This window comes from Canis lupus, chromosome 3, assembly GCF_048164855.1.
Source record: "Canis lupus baileyi chromosome 3, mCanLup2.hap1, whole genome shotgun sequence".
Classification (NCBI taxonomy): Eukaryota; Metazoa; Chordata; class Mammalia; order Carnivora; family Canidae; genus Canis; species Canis lupus.
In genome coordinates this window covers 68,033,838-68,059,598 of record NC_132840.1, presented here as the reverse complement: position 1 = coordinate 68,059,598, position 25,761 = coordinate 68,033,838, and the positions used below count along the sequence as shown (strand labels likewise).

General features: G+C 39.6%; 1 protein-coding gene and 1 long non-coding RNA gene across 2 annotated transcripts in view; one reads left to right on the top strand and one right to left on the bottom strand.

The window, feature by feature from the left end:
- Positions 1–24,362, bottom strand: part of DLAT (dihydrolipoamide S-acetyltransferase) — a 30,995-nt gene extending 6,633 nt beyond the window's left edge. The window contains exons 1-11 of the mRNA XM_072821977.1: positions 23,765–24,362; positions 23,148–23,249; positions 22,560–22,684; positions 22,262–22,415; positions 19,339–19,465; positions 17,183–17,370; positions 15,409–15,562; positions 5,816–5,883; positions 4,858–4,950; positions 4,386–4,493; positions 397–512 (exon numbers count right to left, since the gene is read on the bottom strand). Of these exons, the coding sequence (XP_072678078.1) occupies positions 397–512; positions 4,386–4,493; positions 4,858–4,950; positions 5,816–5,883; positions 15,409–15,562; positions 17,183–17,370; positions 19,339–19,465; positions 22,262–22,415; positions 22,560–22,684; positions 23,148–23,249; positions 23,765–24,043 (1,514 nt within the window). The 5' untranslated portion in view covers positions 24,044–24,362. The remainder of the gene's footprint in view (positions 1–396; positions 513–4,385; positions 4,494–4,857; positions 4,951–5,815; positions 5,884–15,408; positions 15,563–17,182; positions 17,371–19,338; positions 19,466–22,261; positions 22,416–22,559; positions 22,685–23,147; positions 23,250–23,764) is intronic.
- LOC140630965 (uncharacterized) lies at positions 23,615–25,761 on the top strand. The gene is made up of 2 exons (XR_012028635.1): positions 23,615–24,446; positions 24,604–25,761. It is a non-coding gene; the product is annotated as an uncharacterized lncRNA (long non-coding RNA).

Below are 25,761 nucleotides of genomic sequence, written 5' to 3'. Positions count from 1 at the left end.
GAAGACACTGAGCACCATGCCACTCACAATGCCACCATAATATTAACAAATATGCTTCTTGGTTTTGTTTTCAATTTGCTCCCATTAGAATTCAGCAGAACTAATTGGTGAGCAAAAATCATTTCAACCCTGCTTTATAACAGTTATCAACTTAATTATTCACATCTGTAAACTTATCTGCCTCTCTAAACTCGTAGAATTTGTAGTCTTCACTAACTAAATTTAGCCTTATCTTATAAATAGTTTTACATTGTTTTCAAACTGTTTTGCCTATGGAAGTCATCTCCCTCCCTGTATTCCATTTCTCCTTATCCCCTATATTCCTAGTTACATGTGAGATAGCACAAGAAATCTGCTGGTGGATACATATACCTTGACCAGCAGTATCTTACTTACTGTCTTATAACTGTGTCCAGCCAAGAGGAATTTGCTTCAGGAACTTTTAAACATGCCAAAGCTGAAGCTTTTATGATGAAGTCATTGACAGAAATTTTGCTTCTCCCTTCTAACATCTGCAAAGACAAGAAACCATCGTAGTTTCTTAAACTCTCTTCCCAAACACTGAAACATAACCTCTGGCAGGGACTTGGGGGGGGGGGGAGAATACAAATGTCCTGAGGTATAAAGGATGAAATGAAATTAAAAGTTGGTTTTTTCGTCTTTTTAATGTAGGCCTTTTTGTAGGTCTTTAATGTAGGTCTGTAGCTATAAGCCTCCTACTAAGTCCTGCTTTAGCAGTATCCCTTAAGTTATGGTATGTTATGCCTTCATTTTCACTTATCTGAACAAAACCAAAAGTTGGTTCCGTGAAAAGATCAACAAAATGATAAATGTTCAGCTAGACTGACAAAGAAAAAAGAAGACTCATATTTCTAATCAGAAATGATGTGGGACGTTACTACATAACCTACCAAATAAATTGTAAGGTAATGCTATAACAATTATCCCACAAATTAGATAATTTAGATGAAATGGAAAATTCCTAGAAAGATACAAGCTGCCAAAACTGAATCAAAAAGGAATAAAACCTCTGAATTGATCTGTAACTAGTAATAGAGACTGAATAATTTTAAAAATACCCACACAGAACAACTTAGACCCAGATGACTTCCCCAAATGGTGAATTCTGCTAAACATCTGAAGAATATCAATTCTTCACAAAATCTTCCAAAACACAAAAGAAGGAGCACTTCTCCACTCATTCTGACACACCAGTATTAACCCAATACCAAAACCAGACCAAGATATCACAGTAAAAAAAAAAAAAAAACACACACACAAAAAACAAAACCCAGAAAAAATAAAACTCAAATACCTAGGAATACAGATCCAAAAACCCTCAAAAAAATTCTAGCAAACCAAATCCAGCAATATATGAAAAGGATTATTCACCACAGCCAAATGGAATTTGTCCCAGAAATGCAAGGTTGGTTAACATCTGAAGATCAATTAATGTAATAATGTCAGAATATAGGACAAAAATCACATGACCATCTCAATAGACACAGAAAAAGCTTTTGAGCAAATTCAACTACCACTTCATAAAAACTAGGAATTGAAAAAAACAAACAAACAAACAAACAAACTAGGAATTGAAAGGAACTTCCCACATCTCATGATAAAACAGATCTACAAAAGTCCCACAACCATCATCATTGTACTTTAGTGAAAGACTTACTTCCTCTTACGATCAAGAACAAGACAACTTCCAGTCAACATTTTACTAGATGTGCTAGCTGAAGAAGTTGGGTGAGAAAAGGAAATAAATGACATCCAAATTGGAAAGGAAAAAGCAAAATTATCTCTATTTGGAGACGAATGATTTTGCATATAGAAAATCTTAAAGAAAAAAAAAAAAATCTTAAAGAACACTAAATAAAAAACAAGGTTTTAGGATACAAGAGCAATACACAAAAATCAACAGTATTGCTCTATAATAGCAATAAACACTCTGAAAATGAAATTTATAATAGTATTAAAAAGAATAAAATATCTAGGAATAAATTTAACAAAAGAAGTACAAAAACTTATACTTGAAAAACTGTACAAATTATTGAAAGAAGTGAAAGAAGACCTAAATAAATGGAAAGACACTCCATGGTCATGGAGTAGGAACAGTACTAAGAAGACAATACTCCCCAAATTATTTACAGATTCAATGAAATCCCTATTCCTACAGGAAATACCCAAAACAAGCAAATCTAAGACAAAAAGTAGGTAGTGATTATCTAGGGTTGGGGAAGATGGGAGGATTGGAGTGGGGGCTAAGGTAATGGGAGAATGATTTCATTTTGGGGTGATGAAAATGTTCCAGAATCCATTGTGATGGTCATAGAACTCAGGATATACTAAAAGCCACTGAATTGTAAACTTTAAGTGGCTGAATGGTATATGTGAAATGTACCTAAATAAAACTGTTAAAAAGAATAAAATAATACACTGGATGCATACTTTTCATGTCTAATTTTCAAATAGATTATAAAATAGCTTTACCATTTTGCCAGTAAAAGCATGCAATCATCTTTAAGCCATATAGCCAGTTACTACCTGTTAATGCTTCTTGCTTTATTCATTCATGCATCTAATATTTGAGTACTCTGTTCTAAAAATCCCTGGATATAAAGCAGTGGAAAAAAATGGGTAAAAATTCTACTCTTAGGGATCTTACATTCTAAAGGAGTAGACAGATAATAAATAAATGAAATATATAATATGTAAGATAATGTTAAAGAGAAAAAAACAGAGGAAAAGAACTAATGGGAAAACTGATTACTCACCCCATTCCTCTTCCCTTAATTTTAGAATAAGGTAACCAGGGAAGATGAGAGAAGGTGATACTGAGTCAAATCCTTAAGGTGGTAAAGGAAGAAACCAGGTGGATGCTAGGGGAAGAATATTCCATGCAGAGGGAACAGTACGTGCAAAGGGACTAAAGTAGGAGTATACAGGCAGAGTGTCGAGGAACAGGAAGACAATTTTTTTCGAGCAGAATGAGCAAGGAGTGGAGTGGAAAAGCAGGAGGTCAGAGAGGTTATAGATAACCTGTATAATGCTGAGTGCCACTGGCTTTTACTTTTCACTTCTTTGAAAACAGTTTTCATATCTCCTCCTACTCAATTCTTTTTTTTTTTAAGATTTTTTTTTTTTTTTTTTTTTTTTAAATTCATGAGACACACAGAGAGAGAGAGAGAGAGGTAGAAACACAGGCAGAGGGAGAAACAGGCTCCCTGCAGGAAGCCCGATTCGGGACTTGTTTTGGGAACCCAGGACCACGCCCTGAGCCAAAGGCAGACAACCACTGAGCCACCCAGGTGTCCCTCCTATGCAATTTTTTTTTTTTTTTAAAGATTTTATTTATTTATTCATGAGAGACACAGGCAGAGGGAGAAGCAGGCTCCATGCAGGGAGCCCAATGTGGGACTCGATCCTGGAACTCCAGGATCGTGCCCTGGGCTGAAGGCAGGCGCTAAACCGCTGAGCCACTGGGGCTGCCCACTTACGTCCTTTTTAAAAAGCATTTTGCCTTTATGATATTCCATCAGTATAATGAACTATCTTCAACTTCTTTGCCAATGCAAACCCTTCCTGTTCTCCATAGCTTAATCAAGTTTTTCCCACACCACTGTGAATTCCCCAACTACTTTTATTGGTGTCCTCCTTCTCTGAATTCCTAGAACACTTAACCTATACAGTGTAATTTAGCAGTCAAGGGGCATTACCATAAAGAAATTGACCTACCAACGGGTATTTTTACTTTAATAAAAATTGCCTCTTCTGTTTTTCACATGCATTATCTCCATTAGATTAAAAACTTAAGCTCATGGAGGACTATGACTTATGCTGTATTCCTAAAAGTGCCTCATGCTAAGCATAAGTAGGTAGTTGGTACTTAACTGTAAACAGAGTAAACATACTGTTTCTTATCTAGCCTCATAGAATCATAGTGATTGTGCTAGGCTAAAATGGATCCGTGGCAAAATCAACTTTAAATGAGAAATTTTAATCAAGGGTTAGAAAACAAAAATTCTCCAAGATATTCTCTCAGCAAGTTAAAATTAAGAAGACAACTGGGATGCCTGGGTGGCTCAGTCAAGAGTCTGGCTCTTGATTTTGGCTCAGGTCATGATCTCAGAGTTGTAAGATCCAGCTCTGAGTCAGGCTCCGCTCTGGGTGTGGAGCCTGCTTGAGATTCTCTCTCCCTTTCCCTTGGCCCCTCCCCACCCACCAGTCTCCCACTCTTTAAAATAAATAAATAAATTTAGTAAGAGGACACCATTTTCCATCATCAACATACTGTCACAAAAAATATAGGTAAAAATGTAAATGTTTAGTGGGGAAAAACAAGAATTTTAGAATTTCAGAGTTGGAATTTCCAAACCTCTTACCTTATTAAGTTCTTTCCGTACCAACAAAACTTCTCCCATATTTACATCAATGGAAAGATAATAATGAGGTATGGTTTGCTTAGACTGCATTAATCTCTGTGCAATAACCTGAAATCAAAGAGATTAAAACATCACTTATCTTAAGCTGAGGTGAGATTTTACCTAATGCAGGGCTCTGTTTGCCTCTTTACCCTGTTCCCTGGTAATGGCTACCTCAAACATTACCAGAACTAGAATATGGAATTGGAATATGCACCAAAACCTGGACTCCGTCTAGTAGTATCTATCAGAGCAATGTTTGTTTATCCCAAGTATTTATTTGGCCAAGCCAAACATCTACAACCAATCATCCAAATATCCCAAATAAAAAGTCTCTGGTAGTGTTTCAAACTGTGGATGCAACTGAACAATCAGAGCAAAAATGCCCCCTACAGCTTTGGCTGCAGCTAAATATTTAGGATAATATTCCTACCCGACGAATGTTGCTGATTGGAACGTCCGTGAAGACCCCTGAAGGAACGGGTGCCACTCCTGGAACCGCAGCAGGCACAGCAGCTGCTGGAGCCTATGAGGAGGTACAGAAGCTCTTAGTACCTGTGGCTCAATCTCAGCATATGCAACAGGCAGAAGCTAGTGACTCTTAACAGATGGCAAAGTAAAAAATTAAAAGGCTTATAGAAAATAGCTATTTCTAACTCAAGGGAGCAAAAGAGACTCAGATTTGTACTGTGCTTATATAAGAATTCTGTTTTTAATTTTTATACTTAAGTATCATTTTCTTTGTTCAGAGAAATGATTAGTTAAAATAATTTTGTATTTGCAAAATTACCTTCAAGAAAAGCAATCAATGCATTCTTAAAGGATTAGAAATAAGCATAAAAAGTAATTCACTTTTCTGAACAGTGTTGAGAAAAAACAATGATAAACCGTGCATTTTAAAGCAATCATCCAAAAAATTAAATCATTTTACTTACTTTTAGCTAATTATCTTAACACTTTAACCAACTGCATGACAGTTGGTTGGCTATATGGATTTAATTCCTGTGTGGAATAATTAAGTACATAAAACTCAAACTCTAGTCAACCAACTAATAAGCATGCACTTAAAAATAGGACCTGAAAAAATAAATAAATAAAAATAGGATCTGAATAAGAGAGGATTTGTTAAGAAAAATTTAGTACCACCATTGAAAAAGGAAACTGGAATGCATGTCAGTGTAGCATATCATCTTTCCTTTTATGCGCTGAATGACAGCACATTCATATCTACTGCTAGCCAGTGAAATTAGACAAAAAAACCCCCCCACAATTCTGGTTAAGCTATTCCATTCATAAGTAATGTATGAAAGGGTTTAGTAGGTTGCACAGAATATTTTGCAGGGACAAACTGCCAAGAACTAAACAAAACAAAAATGCTAAATGTAACTCACAGGAGCAGCTTTAGTAGGCACAAAAGAGTCGACATCCTTCTTGATGATTCTGCCTTCTGGTCCCGTCCCTGGAAGAGATGCATAAATATCACGTATGTGAGAGCAGACCTGTTTGTTCCTCCAGGAGACTGACCCCGTGATCTGGGAAGTGCAAATTACTAAGGGTTCTCTACCAAAGACCCTCTGAAGGGGTTCACTGCCTTACTCCTATACCTTAATGTTTTTGGCAGCTTTTACCAATTATTAATTATCATTCACACAGAGTGCTCTCATTTGATCTATAGTGGTTCTTTTAACTACAGCAAACACTCTGTTAAGTATTTAAGAGTTTTACGTGCTTTTAAATTGGGAAATACTGGGATATGGATAAGCTGAGTACAATTTATGCCTCCCAAACAAGTCTAGCTTTCGCCTCTCCTAGTCAGCTCTGAAAACTCCTTTCTGAACCCTGAAATGGATCTCATCTGGGTTCTAGATTCATCGGATCATAAAGAATTCCCTTTGTACAAAGTCAACAGATATGACAATCGTTTCAGACATATTAGGCAAGTTAATTTTTTCACCCCAAAATAGCCCAAATAACTCTCAACTGTAATGATCTCATCTTCAGAATCACTCCTTCCTTGTGTGGTCTCCATCGTTCTGAGCTTTCTCGTAGTGGCCAAGGTTCTAAACTGGCCTGTCACACACTGGGAATGAAGTGTGTACAATGTCACACACAAGGTAAGATCTTCAAATCCTCACACTACAGGCTTACTTTCATTTTCACTCAATTCTTTCCTCCTCCCATGCACAGCCAATCAGGTTTACCTTTAGATTCAAATAGATAATTCTGAATCTTAATTCTAAGATTTAAAACTTAGTTATTAAAATACCTTTTAAACTGGCCCACTTCTAGAAAAAAAATGGGTCATATTGATTCATCTTTCCCCAAGGCAGACTTTTAAAAGGAGTCTCGTTGTATGCAGTTCTTCCCAACTCTTTTCCTTCATTATAAAAACTGAGTTGGCTAGGACTGTGTTTATCCTCACTTGGAGCTCTAAAACAGAGGTAGTAGTATCCCTATTAAATACCTCTCCCTTTATAAGCAACAGAAACCATAACCTCCCCTTATCATCAAGGTGGATCTGGATACCACAGCCCCCCAAGAGGAGGGAACCTGCGGTATCCCCTGCCTTAGGCTGGGCTTTAGCCACCCACAGGAATTCACTCAAAATCTTTTACTTTTTTGCCTGTCTCCCGAAGAAGGCACAATAGGCCATCACAAAGCAATATGGTTTAAAGGGAAGAACACCAGACTAGAAGTAAAAAAATGTAGGGTTGTGGTCAAATATAATTCAGAAGACTAGAGTTACTTAATCTTTGCTGGTCTTGTTTCATCTGTAGGATTTTTTTTTTTTTTTTTTTTTAACGATTTTATTCATCCATTCATGAGACACAGGCAGAGGGAGAAGCAGGCTCCACGCAGGGAACCTGATGAGGGACTCGATCCCGGGACTCCAGGATCACGCCCTGGGCTGAAGGCAGGCACCAAACTGCTAAGTCACCCATGGATACCCGGATAGAGATTATACCAGGCCCCGCTCAAAGGAAGACTGTGAGAATAAAATGAGACAGTGATGTGAAAGTGTTTTGCCTTAAATATGAAACATGAGTAGCTGTGAGACAAATCAAACTGAACATTTGGGTTTAAGCTTTCAAACATTCTCCCCAAATGATTACATTTTGGTCATATTTGCTAAGTCATCTGTCCCTCCAAGGAGGGCAGGGGTACTGGAGAATGAATTCAACAACTCATAGCCAAGGATTTAAATAACCATGCTTCTTACAAAAAAACCTCCATAAAAATATAAACTCTTTAAGTTTGGAGCTTTTGGGTTGGGGAACACACATCAATGTGCTGAGAGGGTTGTACTCCCAGAGAGGGCATGGATGCTCTGCACACATTTCCCCAACAACCCCACTCCTTGCCCTATGTATGCATCTCTTCCATTGACTGTTCCCATGTGGTATCCTTTACAACAAACTGGGTACTGGCACATACAGTGCTTTCCTCAGCTCTTTTACTTCTATAGCTAGGTTTATTCCTACATATCTGCTGGATTTGGGTGCAATTGTAAATGGGGCTAATTCCTTGATGTCTCTTTCTGTTGCATCATTATTGGTGTATAGAAATTTAACAGATTTCTGTATGTTGATATTGTATGCTGGGACTTTACTGAAATCGTGTTTCAGTTCTGGCAATATTTTAGTGGAGTCTTTTGAGTTTTTTGTTTTTTTAAGATTTTATTTATTTATTCACGAGAGATACACAGAGAGAGGCAGAGACATAGGCAGAGGGAGAAGCAGGCTCCCTGCGGGGAGCGTGATGCGGGACTTGATCCCAGGACCCTAGCATCATGCCCTGAGCCGAAGGCAGACGCTCAACTGCTGAGCCACCCAGGAGTCCCTTGAGTTTTATATATACAAGATCACATCATCTGCAAATAGCGGCAGTTTTACTTCTTCCTTGCCAATTTCTTTTTGTTGTCTGACTGCTGAGGCTAGGACTTCAGTGGAAGACTGGACATTCTGTCTTGTTCCTGACCACAGAGAAAAAGCTCTCAGTTGTTCCCCACTGAGGATGACATTAGCTGTGGATTTTTCATAGACGGACTTTATGATGTTGAGGTGTTTCCTCTATCCCCATGTCTTTGAGGGGTTTTATCATGAATGGATTTTTGTACTTTTGCCAAATGCTTTTTCTCCATCTATCGAAAGGACCATATAGTTCTCTTTCATGAATGTGGTGTATCGTGTTGGTTGACTTATAAGTACTGAACCACCCTTGTAGCCCAGAAATAAATCCCATTTGATTGTGGTGAAGGATTCTTTTACTGACTGTTGGGATTCGATTTGCTAGTATTTTGTTGAGAATTTTCATATCCATGTTCATCAGAGATTGGCCTGTAGCTCTCCTTTTTTAGTGGAGTCTTTGATTTTGGTATCTGGGTACTGCTGCCCTCACAGAATAAGTTTTGAAGTTTTCCTTCCATTTCTATTTTTCAAAAGAATAGTTTTGAGAGTAACAGGTATTAACTCTTCTTGAAATGTTTGGTAGAACTCCCCTGTGAAGCCGTCTGGCTCTGGATCTTTGTTTGTTGAGGAAGTTTTTGATTACGGATTCCATTTCTTTGCTGGTTATTGATCTGTTCAAGTTTTCCATTTCTTCCTGTTTCAGTGTTGGTAGTTTATAGGTTTCTAGGAATTTATCCATTTCTTCAGATTGTCCAATTTGTTGCCATAATTATTCAGAATATTCTCTTATAATCCTTTCTATTTCTGTGGTGCTGGTTATTTCTTCTCTCTCATTTGTGATTTATTTGGGTCCCTTTTCTTTTTTATAAGTCTCTGTAAGGGTTTATCAATGTTATTATTTTTTTCAAAAAAACAGCTTCTGATTTCATTGATCTGTCCTACAGTTTTAAAAAAATTTTTATATTGATATTTCTGCTATAATCTTTATTATTTCCCTTCTTCTGCTGGCTTTAGGCATCATTTGTTCTTTTTCTAGATCCTTTCAGTGTAAGGTTAAGTTGCTTGAGATTTTTCTTGCTTCTTGAGGTAGGCCTGTATTGCTATGTACTTCCTTCTTGGGGCTATTTTTGCTACAAACCCAAAGGTTTTGGACATTTTCATTTTTTTTAAAAGATCTTATTTATGAGAGAGAGAGAGAGAGAGAGAGATGCAGAGACATAGGCAGGGGAAGAAGCAGGCTCCATGCAGGGAGCCCGATGTGGGACTCAATCCTGGGACTCCAGGATCACGACCTGAGCCACCCAGGCATGCCTTCATTTTCATTTGTTTACGTGTTTTTTAAAATTTCTTCTTTAATTTCCTGATTGGCCCATTCATTCTTTAGTAGCATGTTGTTTCTTCATATATTTGTAGCATTTCCAAATATGTTCCTGTGGTTGATGGACTTCAAGTTTCACTGTGTTGTGGTCAGAAAGTATGCATGGTTATGATCTGAATCTTTTTTTTTTTTTTTTTTTTTTTATGATCTGAATCTTTTCGTACTTATTAAGGCCTGATTTGTGACCTAGTATGTGATCTATTCTGGAGAATATCCCATGTGCATTTGAAAAAAACATATATCCTGCTGCTTTAGGATAAAATGTTCTGAATATATTTTAAGTCCATCTGGTCCACTGTGTCATTCAAAGCCATGGTTTCCTTGTTGATATTGTTTATTTTTTTTTATTTTTTTATTTTTTTTAATTTTTATTTATTTATGATAGCCACAGAGAGAGAGAGAGAGGGGCAGAGACACAGACAGAGGGAGAAGCAGGCTCCATGCACCGGGGGCCCGACGTGGGACCCGATCCTGGGTCTCCAGGATCGCGCCCTGGGCCGAAGGCAGGCGCCAAACCGCTGCGCCACCCAGGGATCCCTGTTGATATTGTTTAGATGATTTCTCCATTGATGTAAGCAGGGTGTTAAAGTCCCCTACTATTATTGTATTATTATCAATGAGTTCCTTTATGTTTGTTATTGTTTTATATATATTTGGGTGCTCCAAAGATGAGAGCATAAATATTTACAATTAGATCTACTTATTGAATGGTCCCCTTTATTATGATATAGTGCCCTTCTTTATCTTGTTACAGTATCTGATATAAAATCTTGTTTGTCTGATATAACCCATTGTTACTATGGTTTTCTTTTGACATCTATTTGCATGATAAATGTTTCTCATCCCCTCACTTTTTTTTTTTTAAGAGTTAATTTATTTATTCATGAGACACACACACACACAAAGAGAGAGAGAGAAGCAGAGACACAGGCAGAAGGAGAAGCAGGCTCCATGCAGGGAGCCTGACGTGGGACTCGGTGCCGGGTCTCCAGGATCACACCCTGGGCTGAAGGCAGCATTAAACCGCTGAGCCATCCGGGCTGTCCCTCTCACTTTCATTTTCAAAGATTTTTATTTTTACTTTTTAAGTAACCTACAAAACCAATGTGGAGCTCAAACCCACAACCTTGAGATCAAGGGTCACATGCTCCACTGATTGAGCCATATAGGTCACCATCCCTTCGCTTTCGATCTGTAGATGCCTTTTATTTAGTCTAAAGTCTCTCATAGGCAGCATATAGATGGGTCTTGTTTCTATCCATTCTGACACTCTGTGTCTTTTGCTTGCAGCATTTAGTTCATTTACCTAAGAGTAATTATTGATACATGTCTAGTGCCATTTTATTACTTGTTTTGTTGTTTCTGGAGATTTTTCTCTGTTTCTCTCTTGTCTTTGTCACTTTTGGCCTTTCCTTCCTACTCGAAGAATCCCCTTCAATATTTCTTGCAGCCCTGGTTTAGTGGTCACACATTCCTTTAGTTGTTTGCCTGGGAAGCTTGTGTGTGTTTTAAGTAGGCTTCACATACAATGTGGGACCCCACGTGGTGGGGCTTTTAAACTGACAATCCTGAGATATAGACCTGAGCGGAGTTCAAGACTCAGACATTTAAACAACTGAGCCATCCTGGCACCCCTGTCTGGGAAACTCTTTATCTCCCCTTCTATTCTGAAGGATGGCCCTGCTGGATAAAGTATTTGTGGCTATAGATTTTTCCCACTCAGCATAGTGAATATATCATGCCACTCTCTTCTGGCCTGTTAAGTTTCTGTGGAAACTTCTGCAGCTAATCTTATGGGTCCTTCCCTTGTAAGTTAGGGATTTCTTTTGTCTTGCTGCTTTTAGGATTTTTAAAAATCACTATATTTTGCAAATTTAACTACAATGTGTCTTAGTGTTGGCCTGCTTTTCTTGATTTTGATGGGAATTTTCCATGCCTCCTGGATTTCGATTTCTATTTTGTTAACCAGACTAGGAAAGTTTTCAGTTTTTATGTCCTCAAATCTTCTGTCCCTTTTTCTCTCTTCTTCTTCTGGGACTCCTATGATATGAATGTAATTACGTTTGATGGAGTCACTGAGTTCCCTAAGTCTAATCTCACAATCCATCATTCTTTTGTTCAGCTTCATTATTTTCCATGATTCTATCTCCAAATCACTTACTCGTTCCTCTGCTTCTTCTCTCCTAGTGGTCATCATATCCAGCCATTTTCCAATCTTAGTTATTTCATTTTCCCTTTCTGCTTGATTTTTTTTTTAAACTCTTACTTCTGCAGTAAGGGTCTCCCTGATATTGTTCATGCTTTTCTCAAGCCCAGGAATATCCTTATGACTATTTTAAATTCTCCATCAGGCATATTACGTACATCTGTTTTGATCAGATCTTTAGCCATGACATTTTCTTGTTCTTTCTTTTGGGATGAATTCCTCGATCTTGCTATTTTGTCTAGGTCTCTGTTTTGTGTATGTTAGAAAATTCTATTGCTCCAGAGAGTAATAGCTTTAAGAGGAGGTCACACAGTGGCCAGGACCTGGCACTTCAGGGAGTGTCTCTAGTATGCTGTGTGCACCCTGCTGCTGTGTGTTGGCTGCTCTATCCGTCAGACAATCTTTGCCTGCAGTGGGCAGTGCCCTCAGGTCTCTATCCCAGCCAAGCCTGTGGACCTCTAACTCCAGTCCTTGAGCCCTGCTGGTTGCAAAAACTCATGAAAATCAGCCTCTCTCATTTTCCCAGCCAATGGCTTTTGGGAAGTGGAAGTGGGAAGTTCTCCTTGTATGTATCCCTGTGTGCTCCATTCTCTTGCCTCTCTTTACAACCAGGGCTCCCTCTCTTCTGCAGCATCCATGACCCGTTTCTCCTCAAAACGATGTCTACTCACTTCCTACCTTCCCTGATGTTGTCTCTTCTCTCCCTCTAGATGTTTGTTCTATCAGTCCTCGGGTTGATTTCCTGGGTATTCAGAATGATCTGACAGTTATCTAGCTGTGTTCAAGGGACGAGACAAGCTTAGGGTCCACCTACTATACCACCATCTTAGCTCCTACTCCTCCATAGGAAAGCTTTTAAAATGAGGTGTCCACAAAGCTGTTTCCATTTCTCTATTCACTTTCTACTTTTCAGCCTACCCAGACTGGCTTCCAACACACCTTTGTTTTGAAAGAACTGTTATCAAGTCCCCATGTACCATCTTTAAGTTCTGTTGATTCTGTCAAAAATGTATCTTGAAGCTGTCCATTTCTTTTCATTTCCAGTCTGACCATGCTTGTCTAAGTCACCACTGTCAGCTCTAACAACATCTTTAACAGGGACTTTGGGGTTCATTTAACCCATCTGCACAAAACAGCCAAAATGATCTTTTAAAAATACGAATCGTTTTATGTCACTTCTTTGTTTTAATCCTTTAGTGGCTTTCTGCTATGCTTTAAATAAAATTCAAATTCAACCATGACCTGTCAAATCCTTGTTCTTACCCCTCCCTATGTTTCTTTCCAACCTCACCCCCATTAACACTGGCCTCCCTAATGTTCCTCAAACATGCCAAGCTCTCTTCCACTTCAGAGACCACTGTTTTACTGGTCTCCCTGTCCCCAGTTCTTCACACAGTTAGCTTACATCTGACTCTTTCTCATCTTTCAGGTGGGATCAAATGTCACCTCATCAGAAAGATCTTCCCCAACCACCATGTCAACAGCAGTCAAGACTACACATATATTCATTTTGTCATTCAATGGTGTTGTCAACTTGGGTTTATTCTCTCTTAGCATTTGGACCAACCTAGGTAATCACAAGTTATCTTCTTTATCACAGCTAACACCTGTATATGTTTTATATATAGAGGCACTGCTAACTTAATTTATCCTCACAACCTATAAGGTCTTATTTTTATATACAAATAAAGAAACTGAGACACAAAAGGTCAAACAGCTAGTGTACAACAGAGCCGGGGTTCAAACCTGAGCATTCCAACTCCAGAGTCCATACTCCTGACTACTATGCTATACTTCCTTTCTGCTTTACTCTTTATTTTTGGTAATATAAACATCTGAGACTGAAATCTTTTTTTTTTTTAAGATTTTATTTATTTATTAGAGAGAGAGAAAGAAAGAGAGAGAGAGGCAGAGGCAGAGGGAGAAGCAGGCTCCATGCAGAGACCCCAGACATGGGACTCAATCCTGGGTCTCCAGGATCACGCCCTGGGCTGAATGAAGGCAGCGCTAAGCCATTAAGCCACCGGGGCTACCCCCCTCCTTTTTAAAAGATTTTATTTATTTATTAGAGAGAGAGAGAGAGAGAGAGAAATCTTATTTTTTTTTTCTTCTCTTATGAACAAGTGTTGGACGCACAGACTCCATGAATATTGGTATCTTAAGTAATAGTAAATGAATCACCTAACAGGTTACAGTTTCTTTTCTTCTTTTTTTTAGATTTTATTTATTTATTTACGAGAGACACACAGAAAGAGAGGCAGAGACATAGGCAGAGGGAGGAGAAGCAGGCTCCACGCAGGGAGCTCGATATGGGACTTGATCCTGGGACTCTGGAATCACACCCTGAGCCAAAGGCAGATGCTTAACCGCTGAGCCACCCAAGCATCCCAAGGCTGTAATACTTCTTGAACAAATAGATGACTGGCGTCCCTAGATTAGAATTTCTATCACTTTCTCAAATTTTATCTTTGGTACAGCAGCCAGTGTTGCTAAGTATCTCAAATAATCCTTCACGTCATAAATTCTTTGGATATAATTATTAACTCAGTCCCTCATCTCCTTAAAATTTATTCCAACTTACATTGCTATCCCTAGTTCTAGTCACATATATATACAAAATGGCAATACACCAGTGCAATAACATAAAGATGGAAAAAAGCAACTTCAAATATTTATAAAGAACCCTCTGAGGTCCAAAAAATTTACAGTATTCTATTTTTATTCTTTCAGGAGTGGCTTGCCTTCTAACCACAAGACAAAAGGCAGTAGATAGATGATAACCAGCACTAAGCACCCATAGCTGGACAACTGGGGAAATAACCAGTAACTGGATACGAATTGAAACTTTACTACTGGGGATCCCTGGGTGGCTCAGCAGTTTTGTGCCTGCCTTCAGCCCGGCATGATCCTAGAGTTCCAGGATCAAGTCCCGCATCGGGCTCCCTGCATGGAGCCTGCTTCTCCTTCTGCCTCTCGCTCTTTCTCTGTGTCTGTCATGAATAAATAAATAGAATCTTCAAAAAAAAAAAAAAAAAAATTAAAACTTTACTACTTAACAGTAAGGGAGATCCCTTAAGAGTATTTTTCATATCCCTAAAATGGTGAATTCTTACTTTATGAAATGTCATGTGGCAATTCCGAACTAGCACACAGTAGTAGCCATCAAACAGGCTTCAGAATTAGTAATTTCCCCTTTTCTAAATAAGTAACCTCTTATCAGTAAGCTATACTTTCTTTTTGGGGAGAAAAAAGACATGAATAAGACATTTTCCTTTGCCCTCAGGGAACTTCAGTTCAGTTTTATATGAATTTTATTATTTAAAGTCATTTCAATTCACCCCAGGTTTATGTTTTTTTATGTTGTGTACTGCTAAATTCAGTCAGCCTCACATTAACAGGTTTCTTATTATATAACCAAGTCTTAAAACTCAACTCTGCTGAACAAGCACATTATACTTTCACTAATAATTAAGTATTTCCAGACAAACTTACCTTTTACTTGTGTAAGGTCAATACCTTTCTCTGCTGCCAATTTCTTTGCAAGTGGGCTTGCAAACAATCTTCCCTTGGGTCCAGCAGGAGTAGCTGGGCGGGGGGCTGAAGGTGTAGGAGTGACAGGTTGGGGAGTTGGAGGAACAGGGGCCACCTTTTGAAAAAAGTTACATATTGTTAATTTACCACTGCAAAGACCAGTCTGAAAGATCAAGAGCTTACATTTTATTATGAAGTCAAAATAATTTTTTTCTCCCAAAGATCATAATGCACAGTTTTCCTGCTTAACCAACATAACACAGCCATATGAAGAGTAGTAACACTTTATGTTAAAGACAGAACCATGTTATCTTACTCCACGGTAACATGGAAAGACATGGAATTTCATACTGCTAACCAGTATGTAATATCCTTACAGACTTTTATTCACTTTAATCTCTCGCTGTTTCCTTATTCTCTTACGTGGCTTTGTTTTTACTTAACTTCATTTCAAAATAAATTATGCTAGAATGTTCCATGTTGAAGTCACTACTCCTTGCCTATTCCCCACAAACGTGGGGAAGTCAGAAATCAAGTTTTCCCTGACAGAAATGTGTATTTAGTCTAAAGCTCATATGACTCTAACATCTACAAAAGCCTCGTCATAGTGTTGTCTAGGCCTAGAGTACATACAAATACATTTTAGATATATAATGTATCCTGTACAGCATACGACGACAAGACTAGATTCTAAGCAAAACAAGCCATGTTATGTCAAGGTTCTAATGTACTATAGAAATAAGCTTGACCCACTATCATAAACGAATACCAAAAGTACAAACAAGTTTGAATGATACATGCCCATTTACATACACATGTATTTTTTACAGTATTGTACTATAAAATAACCGTGAATGTATTTTCTCTCCCTTACAATTTTCTTAATGACATTTTCTCTAGTGTGCTTTAAAACTACGGTATACAATATATATCAGATACATATACTATACAAAATATGTGTTGACTATCTACATGGTTGGTAAAGCTTCCAGTCAACAGTAGGCTTTCTCAGTAGTTAAAATTGGGGGGAATACAAAGTCATACACAGATTTTCAAGGGCACGGAATTGGTGCTCCAGATCCCATGTTGTTCATGAACAACTGTATACAGTAACTTCCATTTGCATGTGTATCAACACCTCACGCAGAAAAAGAACATGTCACCTCAGCTTTGTTCTCTGCAGGACTCAAGACAGTAGGAAAAAAATAAGCTACAAGGATCCAATAACTATTAGGGGAATGGTGCACTGCCATATACCTTTCAGATCTCCACAAAAGCTCACTATCTCTTTCTTCTTTTTTTTTTCTTTTAAAGCTCTAAAAATATTTTTAGGGGTGCCTAGGTGGCTCAGTCGGTTAAGCATCTGCCTCAGCTCAGGTCATGATCCTGAGATTGAGTCTCGCATCAGGCTCCCTGCAGAGTAGGGAACCTGCTTCTCCTTTTCCTTCTGCCTGCTGCTCCCCCTGCTTGTGCTCGCTCTCTGTCAAATAAATGAATAAAATCTTAAAAAAAAAATTTTTTTTTTTAAAGTAATCTCTATACTCAACTTTGGGCTCAAATTCACAATCCTGAGATCAAGAGTTGCTGGCTGTACCGACTGAGCCAGCTGGGCACCCCAATCATCTTCTTCGTTAAGTCACAGAATCTAGAAGGAACCCAGAATATCATCTAATCTAATCCCTTAATTTAGAGATGAATACGGTAAGTGTTTGCTCAATTCTAGAAGCATACCTACCGGGGGTGGGGTAGATGGTGGGGCCTGTGGTTTTAAATCAGTTACTTCAGTTGGCCTATAGTCAGCAAATGCTGGTATGTCTTCCTCTTTTTCTACAATGATACAAAGTGGGGTTCCTAGAGGGACATCTCTTGTGCCTTCAGGGATCAAGATTTTTGCCAGGTAACCCTCCTCCTGTACTTCAAAACCTGAAATAGAAAGACCATGATGGAACTTAAGAGACTCCACTATTCCAACAAACTCAAAGCACAGTTTTAAGTAAAAAAGCTCTTCTCCTTAAGAAGAAACTAGCTATGGTGCAGCGGTTTGGCGCCTGCCTTTGGCCCAGGGCGCGATCCTGGAGACCCGGGATCGAATCCCACGTCGGGCTCCCGGTGCATGGAGCCTGCTTCTCCCTCTGCCTGTGTCTCTGCCTCTCTCTCTCTCTCTCTCTCTCTCTCTCTCTCACTGTGTGCCTATCATAAATAAATAAAAAAAATTAAAAAAAAATATATATATATAAAAAAAAGAAGAAACTAGCTATGTAACCTTTTTTGTTATTTAATATCTCTGTGTCTCAGCTTCTTTAGCTACAGATGGGGATAACAATAATACCTATGTCACAGGTATGTTATAAAAATCATTATTTTCCAAGTACTTAGAAATAGTACCTGGGACAAAGTAAATACTAAATAAATAGCTGTCAAATAAAACTATGAGAGATTACAGACAGTAATTAGTTCTGAACATTTTCCTAAAAACATCTCTAAGGGAGGCCACTATGCAGACCCACAAGACTCCAAGATGGCATCAACTGTACCAATATGGCATCAATTATACTGCTAAAAATCAGAACCATATGGATGTTAAATTAAGGGAGCTATTAGAATTGACAGTGATATGGGATTATGCCCTTAAAAGTATCTGTGGAGTTTTTCAAAGAGGTGATATTTGGTATTCAACTAAGTATTTCAATGTGAAGAAATATGGCATTATTAGGGTTTCTGTGGTGTTGACCGCTTACATTTTATACAGTGACTTCTTAGAAAGAACTCAAACATGAAGTGTTACAAAAGTAAAACTAAAAGACAACACTGCAAGAACAATTTTTGCCTTGCATATCTTGGCTTTCTGTTGTGTTGTGCCCCTCCCTGACAAATACATCTTTGATGAAATCTTCCCTTTATCAATTAAGAATATCCAATAAAAGATATGTCAAAAAAAAAAAAAAAGGACTCCAAGGCCACAAGACGGTTTAAAGAATTTGACCAAGGTAATGCTTCTCCAGTGACTAGAGTCTCTAGAATACCATCTCTAGAGCAATTCTGGTATTCAAATTGAAAGGTAAAGCAGATCTATTGTTACCAATGGGTTTTGTTTGTTTCCAACAAACAATCCTTTCTTACAATAAAATCTTTTGGGAGGAATACAATATGCAAAGAGATAAAAAGGTGAAGTTGGGGCAAGGGGTAAGGCGACTAGAGTCTGTTCATTATGTCTCCTTTGTACCAAGGTGCCATCAAGGTATCGTGGGGTTTGAAGAACACAATCTCAAAACCACCATTGCAGAGGATGCCCAGAATTGCCTACTGCATCTTTGGGGACTGGACAGCAAAGAAATAGATCTATTTACTAATCTCTAAATATTATAACAAATATAAGATTGTCTAGATAGTCTTTGTTCTGAGCGTAAAAATGAATCGGGCATATATGGAAATGCAGTATGATGTGTGAACAGATATATATACATATACATACATCCTATCAGTCATTCTCAAACTATGAAAGCAATCCAAATCCTGGTTTCAGTTTTACCTCAGTCATTTTAAACTCTGTTATTTTCTTGCCTTGAAAGTAATTTTCTCCTAATTCTTCTTTTCTCCCCCTTGTCCAGTTTAAACAGCAGCAGTGCTGATATAGCTTCTTAATAACATAGTAAGACTCTAGATAAAAATAATCTCTAGGTTGACATATCCTCGATTCATTAAGAGTGCAGTGTGGAACTGACAAACTCCACTAGGCACCCCTGCTGTCATGACATAGCCTGTTCCAGGAAACGAATCCCAAAAATTAAAATTTTTCATGTTATCACTCACTCATTATAGGATAGGACGGCAATCCTCTTCCCTCATTGGAAAACTCAGTGCCTCAACCATTAAGAGCTGAAGAAATCTCACCTATAGTGGCCTTGTCAGTCTCTATCTCTGCCAATAAATCTCCTTCACTTAGCTTCTCACCCACTTTTTTTTCCCATCTCTGAACTGTGCCCATGGTCATGGTAGGAGAGAGAGCAGGAAGAACCACCTGTAGAAACAAACACATATTATTGCTTAATCCTAGGAAGCTGTGGACACAACCGCACTGAGTTAAGCTTCAACAGTTGTAGGAATGATGGTGACTCTGATGATCCAAATCCCCATCTGTCTGATACTCCCATAACAGCCAAGAATCAGTGCCTCAACAGTGGCCCACCAGCTGAATCAACCTCCAAACCTCAAGGTTTACAGTATTAGTGATGCTCTGGCCTCTTCTCTTCCACCAAAGTTAAAAGCAAGGGGTAAGTTAGGAAACAGTTCTTTCTAGATAGTCAAAATTAATTCCTCAATTATATATCTAAGCACAGAGCATCTTTTCATCTTTTTTATCACTTAGATTAAGCTAGAATTTTTCGTTGTCACAAAATGATCTTGGTCTAGACTATTCCATTAAAATTCTGCTGCGCTCTGTACTAGCATCTATCTAGCATCTATCTTTTCACTTAGAGGAACTGCATTTCTCCTAAACTTCCCAAATACCTTTCCAAGATAAGAAAAGAATATTATGAAAAATTATACACCATCAAATTGGACAGCCTAGAAGAAATAGATAAATTACTAGAAACACAAACCTTCCAAAACTAAATCAGAGAGAAACTGAAAATTCGAACAGACTGATCATTAGCAATGAAATTCAATCGGTAATCACAAAACTCCCAACAAACAGAAGTCCAGGACCAGATGCTTCCCGGGTGAATTCTATCAAACATCTAAAGAATCAATACCTTTTCTGCTCAACTATTCCAAAAAAATAAGGAAGAAAAGTTCCAAATTCATTCTATAAGGCCACTATTATACCCTGATACCTAAACCATCAAAAACAAACAAATACACTACAGGCCATTATCTCTGATAAACATAGATGCAAAACTCCTTAACAAAATATTGGCAAACTGAATCCAACAATATATTTAAAAAATTTACCACAATCAAGGGGACTTACTCCAGGGATGCAAGGGTGGCTCAATATTAACAAATCAATTAGTGTGATATATCACATTAATAAAAGAAAAGATAAAAACCATTATGATCATCTCAATAGATGAAATAAAAAGCATCCGATAAAGTTCAATATTCATTCATGATAAAAACTCAACAAAGTGGGCACAGAGGAAACATACTCAACATAATAAAGCCCTTATTCTTTTTTTTTAAAAGATTTTATTTATTTATTAATGAGAAACACAGAGAGGCATAGACATAGAGGGAGAAGCAGGCTCCTCGCAGAGAGCCCAATGTGGGACTCCATCCCTGGACCGGGATATCACGCCCTGAGCGGAAGGCCGACACTCAACCACTGAGCCACTGAGGCATCCTTAATAAAGGCCTACATGACAAACCTACAGCTAACATCATACTTAATGGTGAAAAACTGAGAGCTTTCCCTTTAAGATCAGGAACAAGGTAAGGATGTCCATTCTCACTACTTTCATTCAACATAGTCTAGAAGTCCTAGTCACAAGCAATCAGACAAGAAAAAGAAAGAAAAGGCATCCAAATGAAGTCTTCCAAATTGGTAAGGAAGATGTAGAACTAACTATTTGCAGGAAAAATAAGCAAATAAAGGAAATAGTCACTTCCATCTCAAAATTTAAACATCAGATTGGCTGATCTCAATGAAACATTGCTTTGCTATTCATATGGCTTGTGTGTCCCCTGAATTTTGGTGCTTATCCAGTTATTATGGGCTTGCTTCTTACTTTTTTTTTTTTATATCTAATAGCAATAGGATTATGCCGAGAGAGAAATCACTTCAATTAATGTCTCAGGAAGGAAGGAAGAAGAAGAAAAACTTAGAATTCTAATTAGAAAATATTGCTTTAAAATGTTCTTCTTGTACAAACTTTGTCACCTACATCTACTTCTTAAAAAATCAGAGGAGCCAATAATCTCTATACAGTATCTTAAAAAACAACTAAGACACAACCATTAACACTTGCACACAAAGCCACAGACATAAAATGGAGAGAAATGAAGTATGTCTTATGTAGTGAGATAGACTTTACTGAATAGGATGAAATAAATGTGTGAACCAAACACCACACAAAACTTCACCACAAGTGGCTATTAATAACAGATCATGGAGAAGAACATTATGTCCAAAAAAGAAAATGATTCCTATACAGAAATTTCTACAAATAAACTAAGTGAAAGAAAAGTTTTAGTCTTAATCCTTTAGAAAAAGGCCAGCTGCTTTTTTACCCATTTCCAATATCCAAAACACACAAATATATATGGGATAACCTTAATATCTAATAAGCTGCTGTAGTTTCTTAGAAACAGATTTCACAGAACCAACAGTGATCATATTTAATGCCTTCAGCTCTTCTGTAAATCTTACTTTCACACTTTATTGTCAGTTTCCTCATTTATTAATATTATGGGACTAGTTCACCCACTCTTAGAAAACGAACACCTAATGTCAAAGGAAAACATCAACTGGGGACTTTTATTCTATAGACAACACTTGAGGCCTATTAAACAATTTATTTATACGAGGAGTAGATATTAAATACAAATCATCCTCAAAATCTAATATAATATTCTTGAGTGAGAAATGCCAAGCACTATCCTATCTACCACACTGAGGTTGGAAAAGTTTAAAGGAGACTGTCCAAGTTCAAACAACTGACATAATGACTAAGAATAAAATTGTCAATTTTCATGTTTAAATCCCTATTCACTTTGAAATGACAAGAGCTAGACATATTTAATGCCCATTTCCAGAATGAAAGATAATGAATAATAAATTTTCTAGAGTAAATACCCAAACGAGGAGCCTCACCTGCATGTGAGTGGGGTAGGAGCTACCAGGAGCCTGAGCGGGAGGTGTAGGTGGCAAAGTAGGGGCAACAGGGGTTGGTGCTGCGGCTGCTTGTGGGGTAGGTGCTGCGGAGGAATCCAATGTGTAATTTTTAAAGGCCTCAATATCCTCAGGCCTATGGAAGAGAAAGAATGTGTAAGCACAGGAGATTGCAAAGCAGATTTAGCTCAGAAGCCTTTAACTCCTGCTCTCTTAATTCTGGGTCAAAACACTCCACACTAAGCACCCTAGTTCTGCAAATTACCAAGGTACTACTCACTTTTCAACTGTGATACAGATGATGGCTCCAACTGGAACATCTCTGGTACCTTCAGCAACAAGTATCTTTGCCATGTAACACTCCTCCAGGCTCTCAAATCCAACAGTGGCTTTATCGGTTTCAACCTTTTAACAGAAACCAGCAGCTTAAGTTTATGCCACCAGTGGGAAATTTATGAGACTGTGCCTAGAATCATACAGTTCAACAGTCATGTGAAGATAAAGCCTCTATTAATAGACCTGAAAGGAATTATTTTTAAAAAACCACCTTAGCTAAAAATCAACCTGGCTAGCTGCTGGCAGGATTATCTAACCAGCCTTCTCTAACATCAAGTTGTAAAAATAAATAAATAAATAAAATAAAATCTAAGTTTCTTAAGCAAAAGGGGTAGCTATCTATCAGGAAAACTAACAGTTAATTTAAGCCAGTTCCTTCTCATTTCGATATTTTATTTTTATTAAGATTTTATTTATTCATGAGACAAAGAGAGAGGCAGAGACACAGGCAGAGGGAGAAGCAGGATCAACGCAGATCCTCGACCACAGAGCCACCCGGGCATCCCCATTTTCAATATTTTAAACAACTTACCTCTGCAATTAGTTCACCCTCATTGATTTTTTCCCCTTCTTTTTTTTCCCAACGGGCTATGGTGCCTGCCTGCATTGTGGGGGAAAGAGAGGGCAAAGGAACCTGGAGAAGAAAAAGAAAAAGGAGAAACATTAAATTAAAAAAAAAAAAAGCTAAGCTCTCTCTGTCTGGTTAAATGCTTCATTCAACTGTATTTATTGCAAAGAGCGCACTGAGTCCCCGGTCACACGCTTGGCACTGGGGATAGAAAGGGAGTTGTTGCCACCAGCACCAGAAGCTCTCCAGTGGCAAGGTTCCCGCTCCACGGTCCCGTGGGGCTGACAGAGCACCTAACTCAGCAGACATTCCACAAATAGCCTCAGGTTTGGAGCTCTGCTTTCAATGGAACAGATCAAGGGGCGGAAGCCTGGAACTCCTTTCCTTCAATGGAATAAAAAGATGAGCAGAGGTAAGCAAGCCCAAGAGCCAGAGCAGAGCTTGGTTTTGGAGAAGAGACAAATGATATGTGCCGGGACGGGGACGGAAGATCCCGGAGTCCTCAGAAGGAGGATCCCGAAGCCAAGAAGTCTGCCCTGAAGGACAAACGGGGTCCGGAGAAGGGCAGGTCCGGGGCTCACCTTCTGATGCGGGGGCAGGCTATAGCAGCGGCGGCCGGACGACCCCAGCAGCTGCAGCAGGAGGCGATTCCTCTGCGTCGCCCACGAGCTGAGGCTCCCGCTGCAGAGCGCCCGGACCCCGCCGGACCCCGCAGTCCCACTACTGCAACGAGCCGGGGCCGCGCCAGCGCGCGAGGTCACGCGCGGAGCTGCCGGCTCCTCCCGCAAGGCCGCCCTCCGAACCGCGAATCCTGCCCTTGGGGCCGCATTCCGGGCCCGCCGAGCACAGACGCGCCACATAGTGCCAGCAACCCCCACACCCCGACACCAACGCCGTCTCCGGAGTGACCTCTCCGAGAGCAGGGCGCCGCTGCCGTCAGCCGCGCCGCGCCGCCGCACATTGTCGTAAAACGCGCTCCACAGCTTCGCCGCACCCCGCCCCGGGCCAGAAGGGGGTGGGACGTCGGTCGGCTCTTCCTCCCGCGAGTAGGGGAGAGGGTGGCCGGCGGAGCGCAGGGCAGGCGGCTTGGGAGCCGCAGCGGCCGGGGTCGACGCTGGCGCGAGCCTGAGCACCGACAGCAGTGGAAGCTGGAGGGGTCCTAGGAAAGGAAGGCATCGCAGGGCGGGAAGGGCGCGGCCGGGAGGAGGGCGGGGCCTACGAGGTGGCGAGAGCCCTGCGGACGCAGGCCGAGCGGTCGGAGAGGTGGGCTGAGGGGAGTGGCCGAGCTTGCAGGAGCGCGGGAAGGCCGCGGAGGCCTAGGGCGGGGGCGGGGGCGGCGTCGGCGGGCGCGGGTGAGGTGACCCGCCGGGTGTGGGGCCTCGCTCGGCGCCGCTTGTAGCTGACCGAGCTTCAATCGCAGGTTTGTAGCATCACCGGACGTCGGAGTGGAGCCGGGCTCCCCAGCCAGAGGGCGTGAAGGGCGGCCAAGCGGAAGACTCCTTCCCCCCACGGAGGTGTGCCCGAGCGGGACTAGGCATATGCCTCGTAGGAAGATGCACGTTTACGGGACAGATTTGCGTTTCTCATTTCCTGTCGAGAGCTTTGTTTTGCTTGCGGTGACGTGCACAAGGCCGACCCGTAAGCCCTCGTGAGGGCAAGGACCAAGTCTCTGGTGCCTCGGTGCCTCCGCAGGCTTTGGTCCATAGTATCCGGTAAATACTGGAGGTTAAGGGCGGTTCGTTTGAATTAATAAACGAGAAGTTACCGTCAGCCATTTGTTAGGTATACCCCTCTTGTGGGGTCATCACGCTATAATAAGCACAAAATACCTCATTTCTGACCTGAGGGTGACAGTAGGAGGAAGCACGTGCTGTATTTTTATCTCCCAAGTCCCCAGTGTACAGATGGTCATAGGACACCGAGAACAGAAGAAATAGGAAAAACCGACGTGTCAAAACATGTTCAGTCTTGCTAGTCATGAACCATTTGGAAAATCAAAACAACCTCGAGGCACTATTTCATACCTATTAAAGTAGTAAACTTTAAAAAAGCAAAAACCCAGTATTCATGAGATTGCGGATTGAGTGGACCCAATACAGTGGTGGTTTTTTTTAGATGGCAGTGTAAGAAGTGGCAGACTGGGGGAAAATGTTTATATCTTTCCCCAAAATTCTATTCTAGTACCCTTAAAGCATTCAGAACAAGGTTAAAAACCATTCTGGTGTCTTTAGAGCAAAAAGGACTGGATAAACCTAACTCTCCAAAAATGAGGAAAGTTTAAGAAGTCACAGCTGCCTAACAAAGTAATATGTAGGCAATACAACGGAGAAAACTTGCAGATTAAATGGAAAGGTACGTTTGAAATTCTAAGAGTAGAGCAATTATATTACAAGTATGTAAAGCAATTTAGTGAATAACAACTGGAAGAATAATTGTGATCAGTGAGAGGGCTTATACTGTAACTTTATAAATTATTATGAAAATGTTTCAACGATTTTGAATTGACCAGAGTATCTCACTACTTACGATGTATTTGAGTTTGAAAACTATCTAATAAATTAGCCTTTGGATGATACAA